Source organism: Delphinus delphis, chromosome 14 (genome assembly GCF_949987515.2).
Source record: "Delphinus delphis chromosome 14, mDelDel1.2, whole genome shotgun sequence".
Classification (NCBI taxonomy): Eukaryota; Metazoa; Chordata; class Mammalia; order Artiodactyla; family Delphinidae; genus Delphinus; species Delphinus delphis.
Window position 1 is genome coordinate 30,708,748 of NC_082696.1, and position 21,876 is coordinate 30,730,623.

The 21,876-nt window shown below is 36.9% G+C and overlaps 1 protein-coding gene across 2 annotated transcripts in view; it reads right to left on the minus strand.

Moving 5' to 3' along the window:
• Nucleotides 1–21,876, minus strand: part of ENPP1 (ectonucleotide pyrophosphatase/phosphodiesterase 1) — a 76,776-nt gene that overhangs the window by 28,909 nt on the left and 25,991 nt on the right. For both annotated transcript variants that reach the window (XM_060029947.1, XM_060029946.1), the window contains exons 2-6: nt 6,909–6,981; nt 4,548–4,664; nt 3,691–3,816; nt 2,725–2,785; nt 488–585 (exon numbers count right to left, since the gene is read on the minus strand). In XM_060029947.1, the coding sequence (XP_059885930.1) occupies nt 488–585; nt 2,725–2,785; nt 3,691–3,816; nt 4,548–4,664; nt 6,909–6,981 (475 nt within the window). The remainder of the gene's footprint in view (nt 1–487; nt 586–2,724; nt 2,786–3,690; nt 3,817–4,547; nt 4,665–6,908; nt 6,982–21,876) is intronic.

Consider the following 21,876-nt stretch of genomic DNA (forward strand, 5'->3'; position numbering starts at 1 on the left):
TTATACAATAATCATTCAATTAAGGCTTTATTGAGATAAAGAAGTTGGAAGGATGCTACATGATACTATAAGATAAATAACAAATATTCTATATCTACCCTACTAGAAACATAGCAGAAATATCTTCAGTTTTTGAAATGCTATTTTAAGATGTAATACATATTAGATAAATATATAAATAATTTGTCCATAAAAGGAATCCAAGTCTAAAAAAAAAAAAGTATATCTTATCTCATCCTTATATCTACATCTATCACCAAGGCATAAAAATCCTAAAATAACTACTATTATCTCAGAATTATTTAAAAGGCAGTTTCAGAACAATTACAATATTAAACACTAGTTCCTTATCATTAGGTTTAACTCTTTTTCAATAGAGGAGTTTAGTAAAACAGATTCTGCCAGTATTTTTCGAAAAAAAGACTCCTTCCTTAGTCTATCTCACTGAAACTGTGGCACTCCAATAGTAAACTCTGAAGTTACTCACTCAGCTTGCTAATAACAGGAAGAAGTCCACCCCAAGTGTGTAAATATTCTGCCCTGAAACCATCCAAAGAAAATAAGAGGGTAGGAGGCATTTCAAACCTGGATAATGAGAAAGAAAGAAAAAAAATTGTTTAAAGAAGAAGAAAGAAGACACAGATTCAGTGAAGATTTTCCACTGAGGTTGGTATGTAATCTTAGGTAAACTAACAAGCTCAGCAAACATCCTCATAAAGAATATTTTGTCAGCATCTATATTCACATATATGCTTTTATATTTTATCATATATATCATCAAATAGTACTGATTAAGCACTCATACCATTCTGAGCCACCACACAGAGACCATCATTTATGATTCCTGCTATTCCAAAAGCTAGACCAAAGGCAACTAAAATGTAATCATATTTTCCCAACTTGCAAGAGAATAAATGTTAACAAATAGCATGTTCTAAATTATGTTTCTTGTTTCCACTATTTTTTTTCTGTAAAAGCATTTTCTGATATTGTCTCTACTTGAAACTAGTAGATAGTATCTCATATCACATAAATTATATACAATATTTAGCTTTTAAGTTTACCATATTTAAAAGATATTAATATTTAATAGAGAAGTTGGTGAGGTATTTACTACATTTAAATATATAAACAACAAAGAAATGATCCAAAGCTAGAAATGAACAAACAATGAAGGTACACATACACACACACACACACACACACACACACACACACAGATTTACATGTGTGGTATGGAAATCCAAAGAGGGAAGCAAAAAAAAAATGTATAATGATATTCCCAACAAAAGAGAATAACTATGGACAACCATTCCATGGCTACAGCAAAACAGGCATGGTTCAGAAATTTTGCAGCTTCTAATGACATCTGATAGACAGACAGTAGGAAAGTCGTATATCATTGGATAACCATGAAAAAACTTTCTACTGAAAGTTTACTCAGTAATTTAAAAATCTGAGCACAAAGATTTACCTTACCTTGCCTTTTCCAACCCTCCTGCCTCCCCAGCTTACTCTCATACCCAAACACAAATGGAAAAAGGAGGAAATTTGTGTATAATTTCCACTAACTAGTATTTGTACCAGAGTTCTGTTGGGAGACTGCAGAATCAGCTGCATATAGTCTCAATGGTCCATGTCTGTATAAAATTATTTCTATTCAATCAACAGAAAACATAAAAACAGTTTGCTGGGCCTCCAGGTAAATATACGGGTATAATAATTTCCTGTATAATAAAATGTGTCCTAAATTATGGTCTTCTTGTAAAGAAAGAAGGACTTATATTTTCCACTAACAGAGTCAACATTACAATTGGAAAATAATAGTCAATGTTTAGAAGGAAAAGGAAGATTCAAAATTCATTAAGTGTAAAATTTCCAATATACCTTGGACTTAACAGACATCTTAGGATATATGAGAAGTCCTCTTTGAAAAAAGTCTCTTCTGTTGGAATTTTTTGGGTTTAGTTTTTGCTGCTATTACTGTTGTTTTAAACAGAAAAGAACTCTTCCATCCAACAGAAAACAAAAATACATATTTAAAAAACAAAAATAAATTATATACATAAGTAAGCTAAAATACAGCTTTAAAATGTTTAACAGTCTGGAAAAATCATTATTTTAAAGACATAAAAATATATTTCTGAAGATTAATAATTCAAATTATATGAATTTGAATTCATATATCTTTGTTCAAGTGAAGCAAAGATGATTATGTTTAATACTGTCACCAAATTTCTACCTTCTGAATTCCACACAAATTTTTTTTGATGACCTTGTAAACATAAGGTATTATAAAAATACTCTAAATACAAAAATAACAAGTATAAATTATAAAAATTATGTAACATCTTCTCACAGACATGTTATCCCAAAAATATATAAATGAACCAAAACACACAAAAAAAATAAGAAGAAGCTGTAATTTGCTGTAAGTTCAACTTGAAAAACTTCAAATGAATGTAAAGATCCTTCCTTCCTAAGAAGGAAAACACAAATACTTTCACCCAACACTCATGAATACAAAATATTTATGACCTCTCTTTTTTCCACTAGCTTCCACAGTGGGGAGTCATGCCATAATCATCTCTATACCACCAGTGCCAAAAGAAGGCTTAACTAAAAATAATATTTACTGAAGCAATGAATAATTATTATTTTTATCTGGAAAGAGAAAAAAATGGTACTCCTAAAAAAAATTAGTATCTCAGAATATAATCTTACCCTGCTGGACACTGTGGACCATTAATGCTCTCACATGTTTCTTCTGCCCAACTTTTCTCACCTAAAACATTTTCAAGAAGTACAATGAGTTAAACATACTCAATAGAAACAATGATTGTGATGCCTGTGAGACACATTAGGACAGATTCCAAAAACAAAATATGTTAACAGATACATAGATAATATGGGACGTGATTCTAGGGAAACAAAACAAATAAAGGGAGTTATTCTGTTTCAAAATAAAAGTTAGCTGATATCAGGAATTAAAAAATGAATGTATAATTGCAAGACGAAAACATACTACTGTATTTGGGAGAACTTGAAGGCACCTTTTCCATTTTCAAATTGTTAATATTTTCAGCCAAAATTTACAACCCTCCTTCTATCCACCCAACAAAATCTTCTGGTATTAAATCCTTGATGTCTTAGTTCCTCTCATACAGAGCCAGGTTCTGTCAAAGAATTTCAAGGAACCCTGTAACACCTAGACGAGACATCATCATAACATCAGTTTACACAGAATCTTATGGCCTAACTTCACGTCCATTCTCTCAATGCACAGCAGACATCGCCCTCACTTACTATAAAGGAACCTGTTATATAGTCAGCCAGGACCGCAAAAGTGATCTTTCCACAAGTACAGCGTTAAATATGCAGCTAATATCAAAATAACATGAGGGGGTTGTAGCAGAAGAGTGAGTGACTACAGATAAAACAACACTGGCCATGTTAGATAATGGTAATTATTAAGCTGGGTGATGCAAGCTTCATCACATATTCTCTCTATTCAGGTATATATGTTTGAAATTTTCCTTCATACAATGTTTTTTAAATATTTTTATCAGCTAATATGGTGGGTCAATAACTATGACTTCTAATGTAAAAAATACATCTGTGCTAAACCCCGCTAGGACCTAGGAACATGTAAGCCTGCCTCTGAACCCGGCGAGGGCATGACCTCCTGACCTCGGCACACGGAGCCATGGTTGATGCAGCAGTCGCCCTTGTCCTTGCAGTCATCCGAACAGGAGCAGAGGCTTCGGGACAACCTTTTCTCACCACACCTGAATTTGCTGCAAGTCCATATCCGTTCTAGAAACAAATATCAACATAATACATTTCATGGTCCAAATTCAACATGTCCAAAGTGAATACAGAAATGTCTCTGGAACATGATCCATGAAGAGACAATGGACCATTTTCTAACCCTTAGTCAGTCACAGAACCTGCCACCACAGTGGTCAATCTGAACTGAGAGAAAATATTCAGGCAGTAATTATTATTCACTAAAAAGCCAGAATCTCATCATTTAAAAATGTAAACAAACATAATTCTTCTTATACAACTCCCATGTCCATCTTGGCTTCCTCCACCAGTCATCGTCAGAGTTCTCAAAATTTAATCTAAACCTGGCTCGCTCCTATTTAAATGTTATTCCATGTCATACGTAGAGAAGACCAAATCAAACAGAAAATTTCCATAGTCTGATGGTTTTACTTTGAAGTTTAAGTGGACATCTTAAGAACTCTTGCTTTAATAAGCCCATAGAAATATTCATACATTTTAAGCAGCCTTTTTGAACTTAGGTGAAATGCAAATTAGACTACATAGGCTGTCAGCATATATTAAAAACAGGCAGTTTTGCTATCCATAAAACTTTTAACAAGGCAAAATATGTAAATTTTTTCTCTCAGAAAATATAAAGGCCAAATTTTTAAAAATCTCAAATGGGTTAGGTAAATCACATACCTAAAAGATGCAGAACTTTTCTTTGCTCTTTTACCAAGGCCCATGACTCCATCTTTTCCCCTGCATATTTTTACCTGGTTCTATACACGTCTCCTGGTAATCTAGACAGCAGTTTCCAAGGTCAACGCAGGCAACATCACAGCGACAGTTCCCAAATGTTCTCTCAAAACAGCGACCTTTGCAACTTTTAACTATTTGAAAATATTGAAAGATGTTTCTAATCATTATATAATGACAAAGCAAACATCAATTAATACACCTAAGTTAGTTATAGTCAGGTTCAAATATTGTTTTAGAAAACACAGATGGGGTGGGCAATAAAGTTAACCAAGAATCTTTTCACAAATACATGTAGAAAGTGACACAGTAAGGCAGTATATAAGGCAGTAACCTTACAGAGTTTGCAATTTTATCTCTTGCCATAGGAAAAAAAGATGACTTTTTTCTTTTATATGTTATAAACCCTACTGGGGGTAATAAAACTTAAATACTTTTGAATAATAAAGAAAAGAAAAATAAGAAGAGCTTGTTCTGAAGATTTTATGCAGAGTTCTCTAAAAAGTGATAATCTATGAATATTTCAGAAAGACAGAGAATACCTGACTTACATCACTCTCAGTCTGGTGTAAAGGAGAAGTAATGTGTTTGTACAGAACATGTTCTGCGGGACCCATCTCCCACCGTCACCTAAAACGTCCATTGCACCTTCAGATCCAGCCTGCTCCCTTTGAGAAACTTTCCCAAACTCCCAGTCTAGGTCCTTTTTCCTTTTCTTAAGTTTGTATAAAACCTTACCCTTCATCTCAGTCACTTACTTCCATTTGTAACTAGATCGTTTGGTTAATACCCCAGTCTCACCCTAGAGCACAAACTTCTTAAGAACAAAGACCACATCTGGAAGTTACCCACTACACTGTATCCCTGGTGCCTAGCAAGAGCCTTGACTATAGCTGGTACTAATAAGTTTTTGTTAAATGGATAAACGGCAGATATGGAAGGAAAATACTTTTCATTAAAAACAATTTTACATTGTAACTCTTTACTAGTTACCTAGAATAAGCTAGGTTTTTATTGGATTACTAAAAAATCAGGGTGGTAAGAAAAAAAATCCACTTATAAAATAATGGAAGTCCAAAAGAAAAAAATGAATAATCCTAGCTCTTGACTGCAATGGTCTCCTGACCCAAGAAGTCACTGCCACAGAGTTTAACTCTCATTTAACACCGGGAAACTAGGCAATTTTAAGGACATGAAATGACAATAATAATTTCTAGGGTCAAAAATATTAACTTTCCTGACCCAAGGGGAAAAAGCTATTATAATAATAGCTATTACTTGGAGCTCACTAATATGTTCCTAGTCATTTAAAAAATAATATGCATTCCATGTTGAGTTTAGATTAAAATTACTGTTTTCAATCATTCGGTTTTATTTTTACATGCCAAACTGAACTCAAGGGGAATTACTTTGTGTCTAAAGGCTACACAGTTGAACACTAAAGTCTATAGCTTTTTAATTTTATTAAACATTGACAGTTTGCTCTGAATAGTTGCTGACTAAATATATAAAATTACATTTCATTCATTTCAACAATAAATGACAGCTTAACAATCACTAAAATTTTTTAAATGACTAATATTACAATTACAGAATAGTTGAACAGAAAGATTTGTTCAATTTTCAAAACCAAATTCCCTAGGAAGACCATCAGTGATTTTAATGGGGAAAAAATAAAAACTACCTCAGAGCCAAAATAATGACTGCTACAGTGTACTGTGATTCATAGTTTTATTATTCATAGTAATCTTATCAGTGTTGGCTAGATTTCTGCACTCAATAAAATATATATATATATATATATATATATATATATATATATATATATTAGCTTAAAAATATCACTGTTGCTTTGAAATGTCTGCAATTTTAAAAGACTTAAAAGCATGTAAGGATAAGTTTCTGGTTGCCCAGGGATGCTAACTGGTTACCTAGTAACCTCCAGGGCTAACTCCTTAGGGAGAAAAAGTGTTTGGGAGTCACTGGAGGAAGTCAGGGAGACAGGCTCCAGGAACACAGCACCAGAACCTGTCAGCCAGCTGCTTGTTTGTGTCTTTGTTCTTTATTTTTTGCTGTTTTGAGGTTTTTCTGTTTGTTTGATTGGTTGGTTGGTTTTTTGGTCATAGCCCCTCTTCATCATTATGGGATGAAGTTCTGCAAGTAAATAAAATAGTATATGGCTAAAATAATAAAAGAGCTTCAAGGAAAAAGGCTCAAACCAGCATCAAATTTGCACTATCTATGGAGTACTCAAGGGATTAGGACATAACGCTTATCTCAATCATATTCTGAAAAAGGCTGACTAGTACCCCTACACACACACACACACACACACACACACACACACACACACACACACAAATTACTGTACTAATTACCTTCTTTGGCACAGCTTGGTTTCAACCCAAATATACAACCAAGGATTGTCGTTAACACACAGACTGACAATACCTGTGGAGAGAAAAAAAAAAAGATGTAGTTTCCAAGCCCTTTTATTTCTTCAAATGTTTTATTTCTTTAAATACTTCTAAACTTGTTGGTGCTGCTCTGTTTCCTGATCTGGTGCTGGTCACGTGATGTGTGTACCTTGGAAAAATTCAAACCACATTTTTGCTTCAGGTACTTTTCTGTTATGTACGTCATACTTCAACAAAGTTTACTTAAATATTAGCAAACAAATCTATGCCTTCCTAGGTTAATGTTGCCAGAAATTTCCCAGTTGATGTAAATGAATCCAGTCCAAAAACTTATAATAATTAAGGTAGGGAGAAAAGAAAACCTAACAATTCTCTACTTGTTAATCCATAAAAGGCAATATGAGAATATCAGATGCCTCTTTTAACAGTTTAATTACACAAACCTAAACACTATTCTCATATTCACTGTGACAGCTTGTGGGAATGAGCAACAGACAGGGTTGGACGACTACATCCCGGACCCAAATGTTACCACAAACTGGGTGTGTAGAGATTTGGAGCAGGTCACTTTAACATTCCAGACATCAATTTACTCACTTATAAAATTAAAGGGCTGGACTCCTTGGATCCCTAAAAATCTTTCCAGCTCTAACATTTTGCAACTTCCTCATTCTCCACTATTCTGGACTTTGACATTTGACTTTAACTAGATCATTTGGTGAATATGGTGTAAGCGATTACACCATATAACTCCCAAGAACAATGACAGAAGTTTATTTATGAGTTAGAAAAAAAAAAAAGCAGAATAATCTACAAAATAGTCCTCAATATTTTTCAGTGGAATGGAGCGGCTCTCTGGAATGTCACATTTCAGGACAATTCAATAAAATATTCATTGAGCACCAACTATGTGTAAAGACTATATTATGCATTGAAGGAAAGAATAAGAGACCCCCCAAGGAGCTTCTACTTTTTGGGAAAAGGCAAAAGCAACAGCACAAATGGTTCATATTTGGTAGACTCTAGTTGCAGAGTTCTATCGCTGTTTAAAGAAGAAAGGCTGCGGTGGCCGGTGAGAAAGAGATCAGAAAAGACTTCATAGAGGAAGCCTCTGGGCTGGACTCTGAAGAGGGGAAATGATGGCATGATATTGCCAGGCAGAGCTGATGGAAGGGAAGAGAGGGCAGAGCAGAGAAAAGCCGGTATAAGGAAAGGCTTGCAGGAAGGAAGGCATATGGGAGGTGGCAGATGAATGATGAACAGCCTACTTTGGCTGGAACCCAGAATATGAAAAAGGGGAATGGACACAGTACGGAAAGGTGGCGTGGCATTTCCCCAAAGCCAAGATGAAGAGATACTAAAGACAGGAGGGATGGGTGAATGGGACAGGGTGGGTGGTGGGTAGAGGCGTTTTTATGTTTTCTGAACTCATTCCCTCCAATAAAACATACTGAGTATTGACTGTATGCTGATCTGTAGTTTAGGTACTGGGTACTCAGTAATAAAAGAGACATGACCTCTGTCCTCAGCATGCCTACTGTCAAGGGACTGCAGAACTAAAGAGGAAGTGAATGGCAAATAAACTGAGGAAGCAGGTCTAATTCATTTCAAACGAAAACGAAGGTAAAGGAAAAAGGAGTGAAAGTACAGTGGGTCTAAAATACAACAGGGTCTAGGTCAGGTTCTTTTTTTAGGAAATCAAAAACCCAAATGTATATATGTCCATTAAAATAAAGAGGCATCAGAAGAAGAGCTTGAACAAATAAGTAAAGAATGGCAAATAGAACAATGTCGTAAGAGTACTAATGGATTCTCCTAAGCCTTTAATGGTGGTGTAAACTAACACAAACTTATGGAAGAGTAATTCTAAAGAATCTATCAAAAACAATAAAAACTCTCTTACTGTCAATTATAAATATATAGGGAAATGAAAAAATAGTAAAACTAATCTGTATTTAGTATCCTGTAATTTAAACCATGGAAAATTAAAGTTTTATTTCTTTGTAATAAACCTATCAAGAATAGTTTGAACAGTGTTTTATCCACTTCTCACAATACAGAGTGAGAATCTTTTATATGCCTTGGCAAATTGTCACATTCCTTTCTAAGTTTAGATAAGTTTCCAACGTTTTAACCTTTGTACTTTTAATATCATGAAATAGCTCCAAAAATTCCATTAATATGAACCTTTGTATCACTGTCGCTTCCTCTGGGACATCTTCATCCTTTCCATCACAACCATGCTTCTCATGTCAATAAATTCGCTGTCACTACGTTCCTTTGGCTGCATATGTAGAGTCTGTTGAACAGCGGCAGTGTTAGCCTACCCACAGTCAGCTATCTCTTCCGTAACCCCATCCACATTTGATCTGAATTTCATTTCCAGCGTTATCACTTTTCTTTTCTTTTTTTTTTTTTTTGTGGTGTGTGGGCCTCTCTGCTGTGGCCTCTCCCGTTGCGGAGCACAGGCTCCGGACGCGCAGGCTCAGCGGCCATGGCTCACGGGCCCAGCCACTCCGCGGCATGTGGGATCTTCCTGGACCGGGGCACGAACCTGTGTCCCCCGCATCGGCAGGCAGACTCTCAACCACTGCGCCACCAGGGAAGCCCATCACTTTTCTTTTTTTAACTGCACTTTATCAGCCAATTCCCTCTTTCAATTACTCATTTCTATAAAATGTGATGTAGGTCTACCACTGGCAGATAAAAAAGCAACACAAGTACTTGTTTTTCTGTCTGTGCTGAACTGACCAACAGATGCATAGTAACCAATCACTGACACACTTTAAAAGAAGTGACATTGGTCACTGACCATGATATGCATCTGCTATTTGCATAGTGTTTTGTGGACTGAAAAAGCTAGTAGCAAAGATTGTACTTTGCAATTACTCATGGTCAATAAATCTTAGTTACTGAAATTTGAACCATGTTGTTGGGAGACTGGTGTTATTTAATTAAACTGTGGGAACTGAAATTGTACATGTCAGAGAACCATGCAAAGCTAGCACTGCCTGTACTCTCATAAGTGGGCAGTAATATAGTATGTAACATAATAATATATATATCCAAGGATGTTTAATTCAGAACTGTTTGTATTTTAAAAAAAAAAAAACAACCAGAAACAACCTAAGTTCATTATAAGAAACTGGTTTAAACAGTCAGGTTAATCATACAATAAAATACTCTCAGGGGATTAGCCTCAGAGATAGGTGGGTGAGAAGAAGGCTTAAAGATACAAAAACCAAAAAAAGCTGAGGGGTAGCCATAGGAAGTTGGAAGCAGCCCTTCAATCCTTCTCTGTAAGTAAGAAGCATCTGTGGAGAGTGAGGAAGCCAAGGTGGGGCTCTGAAGTGATGAAGGGGGCTTAGGAGACCCCACGTGAAGGATGGCAGCAAATCAGTAGGGACAACAGAGATGGAGTCAATAATGGAAGAGTGAACAGACCCTCCAGCTCTGGGGGCCCAGCTTAACTGAGATTATGAATTGTTTGTAATAAGACCCAGAGGCCTGGAATTCCAGGAGTGGGAGTGGGGGAGTGGGGTAAAAAGATAACATGGCATGGGGAGATAGGAAGGGAGGGGAAACAGAAAAGGGAACAAGAGAGTCAAGGTGTGACTGCAACAGCTGAACAGGGAGGGTTAGGACCATGTGAACATGGGTATTTGCCTGGAGAACCGTGAGAAGTGAAGGATCGAGCGAATGAAGGAGTGGGAATGAGGGAGGGAGTGAGGAAGGAAGAAGAACAGAAGTTATGGACTCTGAAGAGAATTTCAGAGTCTGAGTTCTCAGAAGTGGGACGGTTTGGAGTGGAGGTGAACCCAAAAGTACAAACCTGAAATTGGCGTAAGGTACTTGCTGGAAGTAAGAAGACGAAAAAGTTCTACTACTTTTACTAGTAATCGGAGTTAACCTTTTGACAATGAATGAAAATCATGATAAGAGAAGTTATTTATATTCTCAAATTTATTGACTTACAATACATATTCCCTCACTGCTGAAGAAATTCAGTCATGAAGATGTATTACCAATAACCTTACTGTTCTAACTAAATATAAAACAAAACTTGTGAACAGTTCTGCTACAAATAAGTCTCATCTTGAAAAAAACTATGAAAAGATTTAGTGGTAAGCAAGCATTTAAATTGCAACCATGAGTTTAAAGCATACATGATATATGAAAATCTTTGCCCTCTTGTTAAGCTACAGAAGAGGCATGCTGATTTTTTTAATCACCTCTTTGTTACTAAAATATATTATTTAGATTTACCTTTTAGATAATGCATAGCATGAAACTGAAACTGAAGTATGACCATAGAAACAATCATTTCACCTCTGTAAAAGATGAAATTTAGGGCTTCCCTGGTGGCACAGTGGTTGAGAGTCCGCCTGCCGATGCAGGGGACACGGGTTCGTGCCCCGGTCCGGGAGGATCCCACATGCCGCGGAGCGGCTGGGCCCGTGGGCCATGGCCGCTGAGCCTGCGCGTCCGGAGCCTGTGCTCCGCAGCGGGAGAGGCCATAGCGGTGAGAGGCCCACGTACCGCAAAAAAAAAAAAAAAAAAAAAAAAAAAGATGAAATTTAAATTACCTACTACTTTGTTACACAACACCCAATCAGAATAGTTTTTAGTAGGAAATTTCTCTCCAACGATTATCAGAGCTGTGAAATCTAATTCAATTTGAATTTTCTTCTCAAAGTAGTTTAATCCAACAATGTCAAAATCCACCATCCTTTCATATCTCTATAACAATTTAGGTAGTTTTCAAGTTTTGATATTTTCTTAGAAGCTATAGACAAAATATTTTATCTTAGAAAACATGAAGCTTGGAGACATATAAGCAAAAGTAAAGTTGTTGGAATGTTTTGCCTCTATGTTAGAACAATATTTATTTGGAGTTTCCTGCTTGTTTCGTTAGAGTCCCTGAATCATTTCTTGGACATTTAGTGAACCAAAACAGATATAAAGAAATCACTCAATTTTTTTTCTCACAAATTCCGTCAAACACAGTGGCGTTAACATAATATTATTCTTTCTTTATCAAGTATTCATACAAATGTGTCTACTGGCCTTTGCTAAAGGCCAGAGATGCAAATGAAAGCAATTCCTCCCCTGACAGAGAAAGCGTGTGGACATTAAAATGAATGATTACAATGGAACTGGAAAAGAGCTACAGTTGAAATATGTAAAAAATGTTAACATGCTACCAGCACAGTGGAGAGAAGAAAAGGAGAGAATGGTTACAAAAGGCTTCACAAAGAGAAAGGGGGAAAAAAGGAATTTCCCCTTCAATCAATAAACAAATGTTGGAGTGCCTGCAATATGCACTGGACTTCGACTCTGTGGAGAAGCACAAAATTAAAACAAAAAGAATTTGTGGTGAAATCCCTAATCTGAGTTGATAATCTACTCAGGGCAACAACTCTAGAATTTGTTGATGATAAAGACATGAGACAGTGAGAAGTAACCTAAGAATTAAACTACATAGTGACAATGTGTTACCCGTGCACCCATGCATAGGTACAGAAACTATTTTTTAACTGTACAGGCTAGCTGTGTTTTATCAACAAGATGCCACAAAGGCCCGCGGCAAAACCAGACTGAACCAGCTAGATCCAAGATGGCAGACAAAGTATGCTAATGGTCACCATTTTCCTTGAGTTGATTTATCTCTGTGTTTCCATATCAACACCTGAGAGCTGAAGGACACTTGCCCTGATTTATCTCTGTGTTTGTTTCAAAAGTACCTGGTGTTGGGCCGATGGTTTGCAGCTCTACTGGGAGAGATACATGCTTTGAGAGATACACAGTGGTCAACCGCTCAGAACCCGGCCCTGACTTGACCACAGGACCGCATCTGTGCAGATGAAACCTGGAGGAGTCCAAGAGTTACCTTTGCTTCGTCACCATGCTAAGATCTTTGCCCAATAGGGGGATTGGTACTCTGCTCGCACAACTGGTGCCGTGTGCAAAGGAGTGTGGAAGACCGCACATGCCCGGGCTGCCCCTGGAAATCTCCACCCCTTTCCTAGTGCCCTGATGACCTGTCTGCCTCCTGACCCTTAAGATTCCCTCACTCCCCTCCCTTAGAGGAGATGGTGCCTTTAGAGCATGAGCTCCCCTTCTCCATTCTCTGGCCATTGAATAAAAGCCTGTCTTGCTTGCACCAAACTCAGTTTCGTTATTGGCAGCGTGAACCTGAGCGCGGGAAAGAACTCCCTGATCCAGCCAGGGGGCCTCAGTTCAGCTAGCGCCCCAAGAGAGGGGCCTGGTGTCTAATTCAGTAACAAATCTATGCAGTGGTGCTTTGTGCAAAGCCAGGGAAGTACAGAAAATAACACCAGTCTGGGAAAGACAGAATAACAGTGATTAGAGTAGTAGCCATCACTTCTACAGAACAACAGCAACCATCCCTTCTGTAGTACTTCCTATGTGCTAGGCACTTTTCTAAGAGTTTTCTATCAAATCATTTAATCCTCACAATAACACTGTGACACAGATTATTGTATTTACCCAGTTTAAGGAAACTTAGCCGCAGAGAGGTTAGCAGCTTGCCAAGGATCACAGAGTTGATAAGCGACATGGGCAAGATTAGGACTTAAGCAGTCAGATTGTAAAGGGAGTGGGGCAGGAGGGTGGACACGGGAGTGGCTGAAAGGTGGCTGTGGCCTTCCGGGGCAGTCAGTGTGGAGCTGCTGCGGATTTAAACATGAAAGTGACATGACTGGATTTATAAATTCTAGAAAGATCCTTTGGTGACACTGTGAAGGGCTGTGCCGTAAGCCACTCACCTGCCTGTCTTCTCTCAGGAGATGCTCTGTCCTCCTCTGGGTCTTTCCAATTACTGCAGCCCTGACCATGCTCTGGGAGATTTGTTTATCTGTCTGTCTTTGACTGGACTGTGAGCTCCAGGGAGGCGTGGATTTATTGACTCATCTCTGTATTTTCTAGGTCTAGCAGAGCGCCTAGCGCATAGACATTCAAAATAACTGTTGGCCTGAAAAATCAGTAAACTGATTTAATTAAACAACTTGGGGGAAAACTATAAATCTCCCCCTTTTCTTCATCTGAGTTGACAAAGTCAATCAGTTTGTTAAGTGCCTTTATATAGAGGGTGCCTATAATAAATATAGGGGAAAAGCATTTTTTTCAGGAAATGGACAACTGCTGGATTTGGTATTCAAATGTGACAGATGCCTCTCCAATCTGAAGATGAATTAGCTGACCACATGGCCTATCAGTCAGTCCTCTGACCTTTTACTCAAGCAGCATGCTTTCTGGAAACGACTCTGTGGGAACTCAGACCTATGCGTTGCTGGGGTCTTCGGGGGATTTCCTTTCCTAGAGGATAAGGATTAGATCCTAATGCAACAAGCCCAGTGCCAAGAAACTCCCACCGGCGGCTCAGAGGGATGGCACGCTCAAAGATAATGTCTTGTTTTTGAAGAACTTGGAAGTGTTACAAAGTTCAGTGTAGAAGTTAGAACAACTGCTTGAGTGTATTGAGAAGTTTTTTAAAGACAAGGTTCTAACTTTTGCTTGGCCTCTTATATACTTAGTATCGTTTTAGTTACATTTGACTTAACTGAAGATTCTCCCAAACGGCAGTGAAATTTTATGTGAAGCAATTTATATAACTGGTCAAATGAAACGGGGGAAGGAGATACTACGCACTGGACAAGCACATCACTTAGAGGCAAACCTCACGCTCAACCTCTCCGTGAAACCTGAACACGCTGAAGAAGTTGACATCTACCTGACAGAAAGGGGTTCTGTTTCAAAATGGTGAGGGTTCAAATCCCACCTCTGTTCATTCCTTTTTTTCAGCATTCAACAAATATTTCCTGAGAGGCTACCACGTGTTAAGAAGAGTCTCGTGGGCTTCCCTGGTGGCGCAGTGGTTGGGAGTCCGCCTGCCGATGCAGGGGTCACGGGTTCGTGCCCCGGTCCGGGAGGATCCCGCATGCCGTGGAGCGGCTGGGCCCGTGAGCCATGGCCGCTGGGTCTGCGCGTCCGGAGCCTGTGCTCCGCGACGGGAGAGGCCACAGCAGTGAGAGGCCCACGTACCAAAAAAAAAAAAAAAAAAGAAGAGTCTCGTGCTGGGTATACACCAGGAAATGGAAACATTTCAGTGTTTTCATGGAGCTTACCTTCTTGTGACTTATAGACAACCACCAACTATGTGACTTAGAAATGTTTCATATCCTTGCTAAACATTGTTTTTTATCTATGAAGTGGTGATAATACACACCTCAAAAAATTGGCACAAGCCTTGGACATAATTTACAGAAAGTACCCAGATTGGTGACTGGGGCACTGAGGTACTCCATAAATGACAGTTCCTACTAAGAATATCCAACTCACTTAGAGCACTGAGACATTACAGATTCTTCCACAGGAACAATATAACCTTATCAATGTTTAATCAAACTTCAGGGCATTCTTTCTTATTTGCTGTTAAAAGAAATGCCATAAACTAGTATACTAATATTTCCCTTTTTCTTGGGGGGGGTGGTTAATTCTGCAGTAATCTGTTTAACAGTGGTTGAAGACCATGCACTGGTAAAGAAAATATGTCAAAAAGGTGTAATAGAGAAGAAAAGCAAATTATTATTTTGCAGGGAATGGCTGTACTGGTAACTTCAGTTGTACCTATACAGCAGCTCTCCAACCCCTGCCACTGAAAAAGGGATCCGTGTAAACACCAATTTGTGTATTAGAGATTACTACAGATTCATATCTGCACACTTAACAAAGATTAGCTGTGGATTGATCCAAGCACTGTGCATATAAAAATCTCTAGAAAAAGTCTGAAACAAACACCTTAAAGTATACATACTTCTCAAAAACTACACTTCCTACACTTCATCCTAAGGCAAAAAAATTATGTACAAATATTTAGATACAAATATATACATGCAGTACTATTTATAACAAAAACAGACATATGTACAATGTCTAATAATAGGAAAATGGCTAAAGAAAATATGGACTATGTATATGAGTATTATACAGCCATTAACAGTTATGATTTAGAAGAATATTTAATGACCTGGGGAAAGACACCGTTGAGTATGAACTGCAAACTATAAAACAGAATAGGCAATATGGTGCTAATTTTATGTTACACATAATACATAGTTTACAAATAGTCTTATCTCTGGCTGATGGGCTCACAGTGATTCTTGGTACTTACCTTTATTTTCCAGTTTCCACAATGAACCCATATACTTTTAGAATCAGTATACTGGAGAACCCAGGGGGCTAGCATGGATACTAATGACCCAGAGTAAAGTTTACCTCATTCTGGCATTTTAGTGATCTTCAGCATAACAAGAAGTCCTCCCTGCCCACTTACTCTAAGCAAACTCTAATCAACAAATTCTGCCTCCATTTAACCTACCTAATCCCTCATTCTTAAATATCAATGAATCACCATGATTCACCAGTCATTTGAGGTAAGCCTACAATATGAGATCAACAAAAAGAAAAGGCCTAAGATCAACACAAAGGAAAAACAGGAAGGAGAAGAGAGATAAACATTTAAAACAAACCCATCTAAATAGTATTCTCAATAGGATTCAAGAAGTTACATACAAATCTTGAAATCAAAAGGCTCATACTACTAATATCAAGTAACCAGAATAATAAATCAAAGGCTCATACTTATTCACATCACTATAAAATACCAGAACACTAACAATAAAAAGATCTTCAAGTGAAAGGCTATGCCAACTTCACTTCACAATAAGCAGTAAAGAAGTATAAGATCAGAGTTAGTTTTTCCTTGAAGGATAGAACTAACTGTGGAAGCTCTCTGGGCCTAGAAAGGTCTGTGCAAGAAGTTTATTGACTTCTGGTTCAATCTCTTCATTGATTATAGAATTACTTAGATTCTCTCATTTTTCTTGACTCAGTTTTTCTTGGAATTTTTCACTTCACCTGCATTTTCAACTACATTGGTATAAAGTGATTTACAATAATCACTTGTTATTTTTTCAGTGTCTGTAGCACTGAATTTGTGTTCCTTTTTTTCATTCCTGATGTAATTTGTGCCTTCTCTCTTTTTTGGGGTAATCAGGCTCACCATGGGGGATCATACCTTTTCAAAGAATCTGCTTTTTACTTTGTCAGTCTCTTTTTTATTTTACTGATTTCTGGTCTTATCTTTATTTTTTTCTTTCCTTCCATATCCCAGGTCTAATCTTCTGGGTTTTCTTTTATTAAGTTGTTGATATGGACGCTTAGGTTTTAGCTTTTTTAGACTTTATTCTCTTTTAATATTACTTTTATTCTAACTTTTAAACCCCTAAGACATTGTTGTTTTATAAGTACATTTAGGTTTACCCAAATATTTACAAGTTTATGCATTTTAATGCATTTTTTCCTTTACACTTTTCATCTGGAAACATCTAGAATCAGTTTCCTTCTGCATAAAGAAATCTTTAAAAATTTTCCTCATGGCAGATTCTGTCAGTGTTTGTTAGTATATACATGTCTTTATTTTATTCTCATTCTTGAACAGTATTTCTGCAGGGGATACAATTCCAGTCTGGCAATTGTTTTCTTTCGGCATAGTGAAGATCTCATTATACTATGAGAATTCAGCTGTCAGTCCGTCACACTTGAAGAAAATTTGTCATTTTTCTCCTATGCCTCCAATGATTTTTATTTCTACCTTTGTATTCTGCAATGTTATTCTGTTGTTTTTTGACATATATTTCTTTTATTTATTCTGCTTACGATTCAATGAGCTACTTGAATCTAAGGACTGATGTCTTTCATCAGTTCTAGAAAATTGTCATCTCTTCAAATAGTGTCCAAAATAAAAGGTAAAAGGGATAATACTACCAGTAATCAGGAAACCTAGACAGTTTTTTAAAGAACCAAATAAAATTTTTAGAAATAAAATGAAAAATAAAATGAACAAAATTAATTAAGGGATTAGGCTTCACATCAGAAGAGATGTAGAGTAGTGGAAGACAGAATTTGTGAGCTGAAAAATAGATCGGAAGACATTATCTAGCATGTATCACAAAGAAAGGTCACAAGAAATTATCCTTCTAATTCAATTCACTATTATTTCTTCCATATTTTCTTTAAAAAGGACAAGAATTTTATAATCTGTGTCTGATAACGCTACCATCTGAAGCCACTGTTTGTTTGCTCCTGCTGTGTGATACTTCTGCTGGGTTTTGCTCATGTTGCCATTTTCCTTTGTGTGCTTAGTTGTTTTTAACTGTGTTCTGTTCATTGATGTTAAAAATTCTCAGGATTCTTTGAAGCTGAGGATGATGGTGTTTTCCTCCAAAAAGGATTTATGTTTTGCTTCTGCCAAAAACATTGGGGAAATTTCAAGTTTGAGACCACCTTCACAACTTGAGGTAGATAAAGTGAGATCAGCTTGCATATATCTTTATATATGGAGGATACGCCATAAATTACACAATACCTATGTCCTCCACAGGATGTTCCAACTTCATACAACATATTACATATATAAGATAATTCACTTATAATATAATACATAGCTTATAAGGTATATAAGCATGCACAATTTCTTCATAAAATGAAATTATGACTTCAAAACCATATCTCAATTTCTGATTTCTGATAGTTTCCAAAAATATATCTTTTATATCTCTGTCTCTCTGGCCCATGCTCAACCTCTTCAATTTCAATTTAAGAAATATTAGTCCCTGCCAGTACTATTCCAGGAAATATCTCACACGACAACTGTATTAAGCTGAATGTCCTTTACCCTCACAATTACATCAGCATTGGCAATTAAGAAAATAATGATAATATTTATTCTCTTATTGACAGGTCTCCATTAGGAGTCACAGAAATCATTATCACAATACCAGCTTATGACTAGCATAGGTTGAAGATTACAATGACAGAGGGAAGAAGAGGTGCTAAAATAAAAGTGTAATGGGGCAGTCATTTTATGAAGGTTCAAGCAATAACTAGCAATTTCTTAAACTATAATACACACACACACACACACACACACACACACGAAGAATGACAACAAAACCCCAAAAATATCCAGGGTCTTGGTGATCAAGGCCATCTATCAAACCACTGCTTATAAGAGTAACTAGAAGGACCAGTCACAAGGCTAATGACAACATAACGCAGAGGAACACCATGGTGGGTTCCTTTGACTCTGGACAGATCCATACATGTGGGGAAGAACGTGTCACTACCTGCGCAAGCCCAGCTACTAAAGCACTTCTAGGACCTCTGTATGAGTTATAAGCAAGCTAAGATCACAAGCCGTAGCACTCCCCCTCAGAGAGACTCTTACTTCTATGGATAGAAGGAACCTCTGCTCTGAGGAGACTATATTTTCCACAAACTTTATAAAAGGGAAAATATTACCTTTAAAATGAGAGATGCTAAGACAGGAGTCCACAAAAACAAGCTTCAAAGACGTATCACAGAAATTTTGGTTGACTTTCTAAGAATTCATCATTGACACAATTTTTTACAATAATGATTAACAGAATTGCTGGATGTATACCATCATTTCCAACAGTACTTCTTCCAATTTATGTCAGAAATATTGCCATGAAATCTGGCACATTTCTTAAGATACAAACTACTTCTCATATTTAGTGAATGGGGGAAATCAGTAGCAGGCTGAGTTTAATAGACTTTACCAAAGTGAATTCTAGTCATGAGTAAAAAGAAATATATTCACATCGAGAAACTACACACTCTTCCTTGGTATTCTTTTTTCTCATATCCTTTTAAAAAAGAACACAGGAGAAATAAACTTAGAAGGCAGTAGAGCAGTTTTATGAGGTACAAAATATCATTAATATTTAAATATTTAATGTAATATTTATATTATTATTATTTTTAACACTGGCTCTTAAAGGCTCCCCCCATCTGTCACTCAGCAGCTCTGAGCTTTTAACCCTTTCCTAAGTGAGAAAGAAAGATAATGGCAGACATATTTTTTACCATTCAGATATGACACTATGTACATGAAAGATAGAGAAGATAATGCCCTCAATCAAATATAAATTTGTTAGGAGTCGCTGATAATAAAAAGTGCAGTTCAAAACAATTATCTTGAATAAGCACAGTGCTGTACACACTTGGTTGAACCAGTCTCCCGGGCAGATAAAACTATGAGGGTCTTGTCTAAACTCTAATAGTCCAGAGAAGGGTTTTGGCACTTCTAATATTCAAGCAAATAGTCATGTCATCATTTCCCTAATTTTCAATGAATTATCCTGGTAAAATAAGCATTTGAAGAAAAGTCTCAAAGAAAGCTCAAATTAGTGGCCCATGGGAGCTAGTAATGATAATTGGAAAATATTTTTTTAGGAGAACAGGTTAAAATGGAATATCCAATTAAAACTCTAGCTTAAGAAAACAGAAACAATGTTAGAACTTTACCATAAACTGTAAGTAAATTATTTAAATTCTATCCATTTTTGATTAAAAATATAAGTCTGGCAGAATTGTAGCCCTAATCTCAAAGAGACCAATAACTCTCATGCCTTTATATCCAAATTAAGATGTGAGTTACTTCTGGAGCTTTGTGATACTGAGAAAAGCACGTTATCTGTAGCCCCTTTATTGGGTTGGACTGGGTATTTTCTCTTCTCCCTAATAAATCTAAAATATCTATGAATCTACTTTCCCCTGACATTTGATCTTACCTTTATTTGGATCACCCCTAACCCCACATCCTGTACCCTCCTCTCTTAAGGAATATTACCCCAAATATATACATGTATTAAGATTTCTTGTTGAACACAGGCCATTGGAATAAACTATTAGGCCTGTCATGAGGAAGTACCTGAAACACTAGCCTGCAAGCCTTACTTTCCCAGGTGAAGCAGAAAGGGGGTCAGAAACTCACCTGAGCCATATCAGAACTTTTCCTGGGGACCCTGCAAGGCCTCCAGAGAACTGCTTTATCTAGGCCAGTAATTCTCCTTTCCTATAGTGTTCATTTTTTCCCCCCAGCTTTATTAAGAAATAATTAACATGTATCACTGTATAAGTTTCAGGCGCACAGTATGATGGTTTGATTTAAATATATAGTGAAATGATTACCACAACAGGCTCAGCTAACATTCATCATCTCATACAGGTACAATAAAAAGAAAAACATGATCATTTATTTTTGTTTCCAAAAGTACCAAACGTTTTCAAAGGAAAAAACATCCAGTACTTATAACTTCTGCTTGAGTGAGCAAATCACTTCTCCCAGATCGCAGTGACTGCTTTCACAGACATTTCCCTCTGAAGACTTTCCTTCAGACTTTTCCCTCTGTTTCCCTCTGAAGTTAAAGGTCAAACGATAAAAGTCCATTTGGTAGTTTAAAGTAATGGTCTCTGCAGAGATTCAGCTCTGATGGCAAGCTTCCTTCCATGACTCCCACACCCTCACTGAATCCTGAGATGCAAGCACCTAATCAACAAGATCAGTAACAGCAAACACCTCAACACAAAGCAGGATCCTCTTAAAAAGCTGGTGGGTAACTCCTCAGATATAGCCTCCTGCCCCGAGAATTTCTATTTACATCCACCAATGGGTAATGCCCACAAGGGATCACAGAATTATTAAATACCAACACTGTTCTTAGTCTGATGGCTTATTTAACCGTCTTCTGTCTTCAACAGGACTGTTAGTATTGAAAAATACATTTTTGTGGCCTCTCTTTATCTAATCTTCAGAATTACCTTAGCTTTTTAAGAAAAGCAATCTATTGAGAAAAGAGATCTTGAGGGACGTATATAGTAAACTGGATTTCTATCTCTTGCCTTACAACAAAATAACATCTGAAATAAGTATTTAAAGGTATAACATGAAATCACTAGAAGAAAATATAGGCAAATATTTTTATTTTTTTAGGGTGATAAATACCTTTACAAGCATGGCACAAAATCCAAAAATTATAAT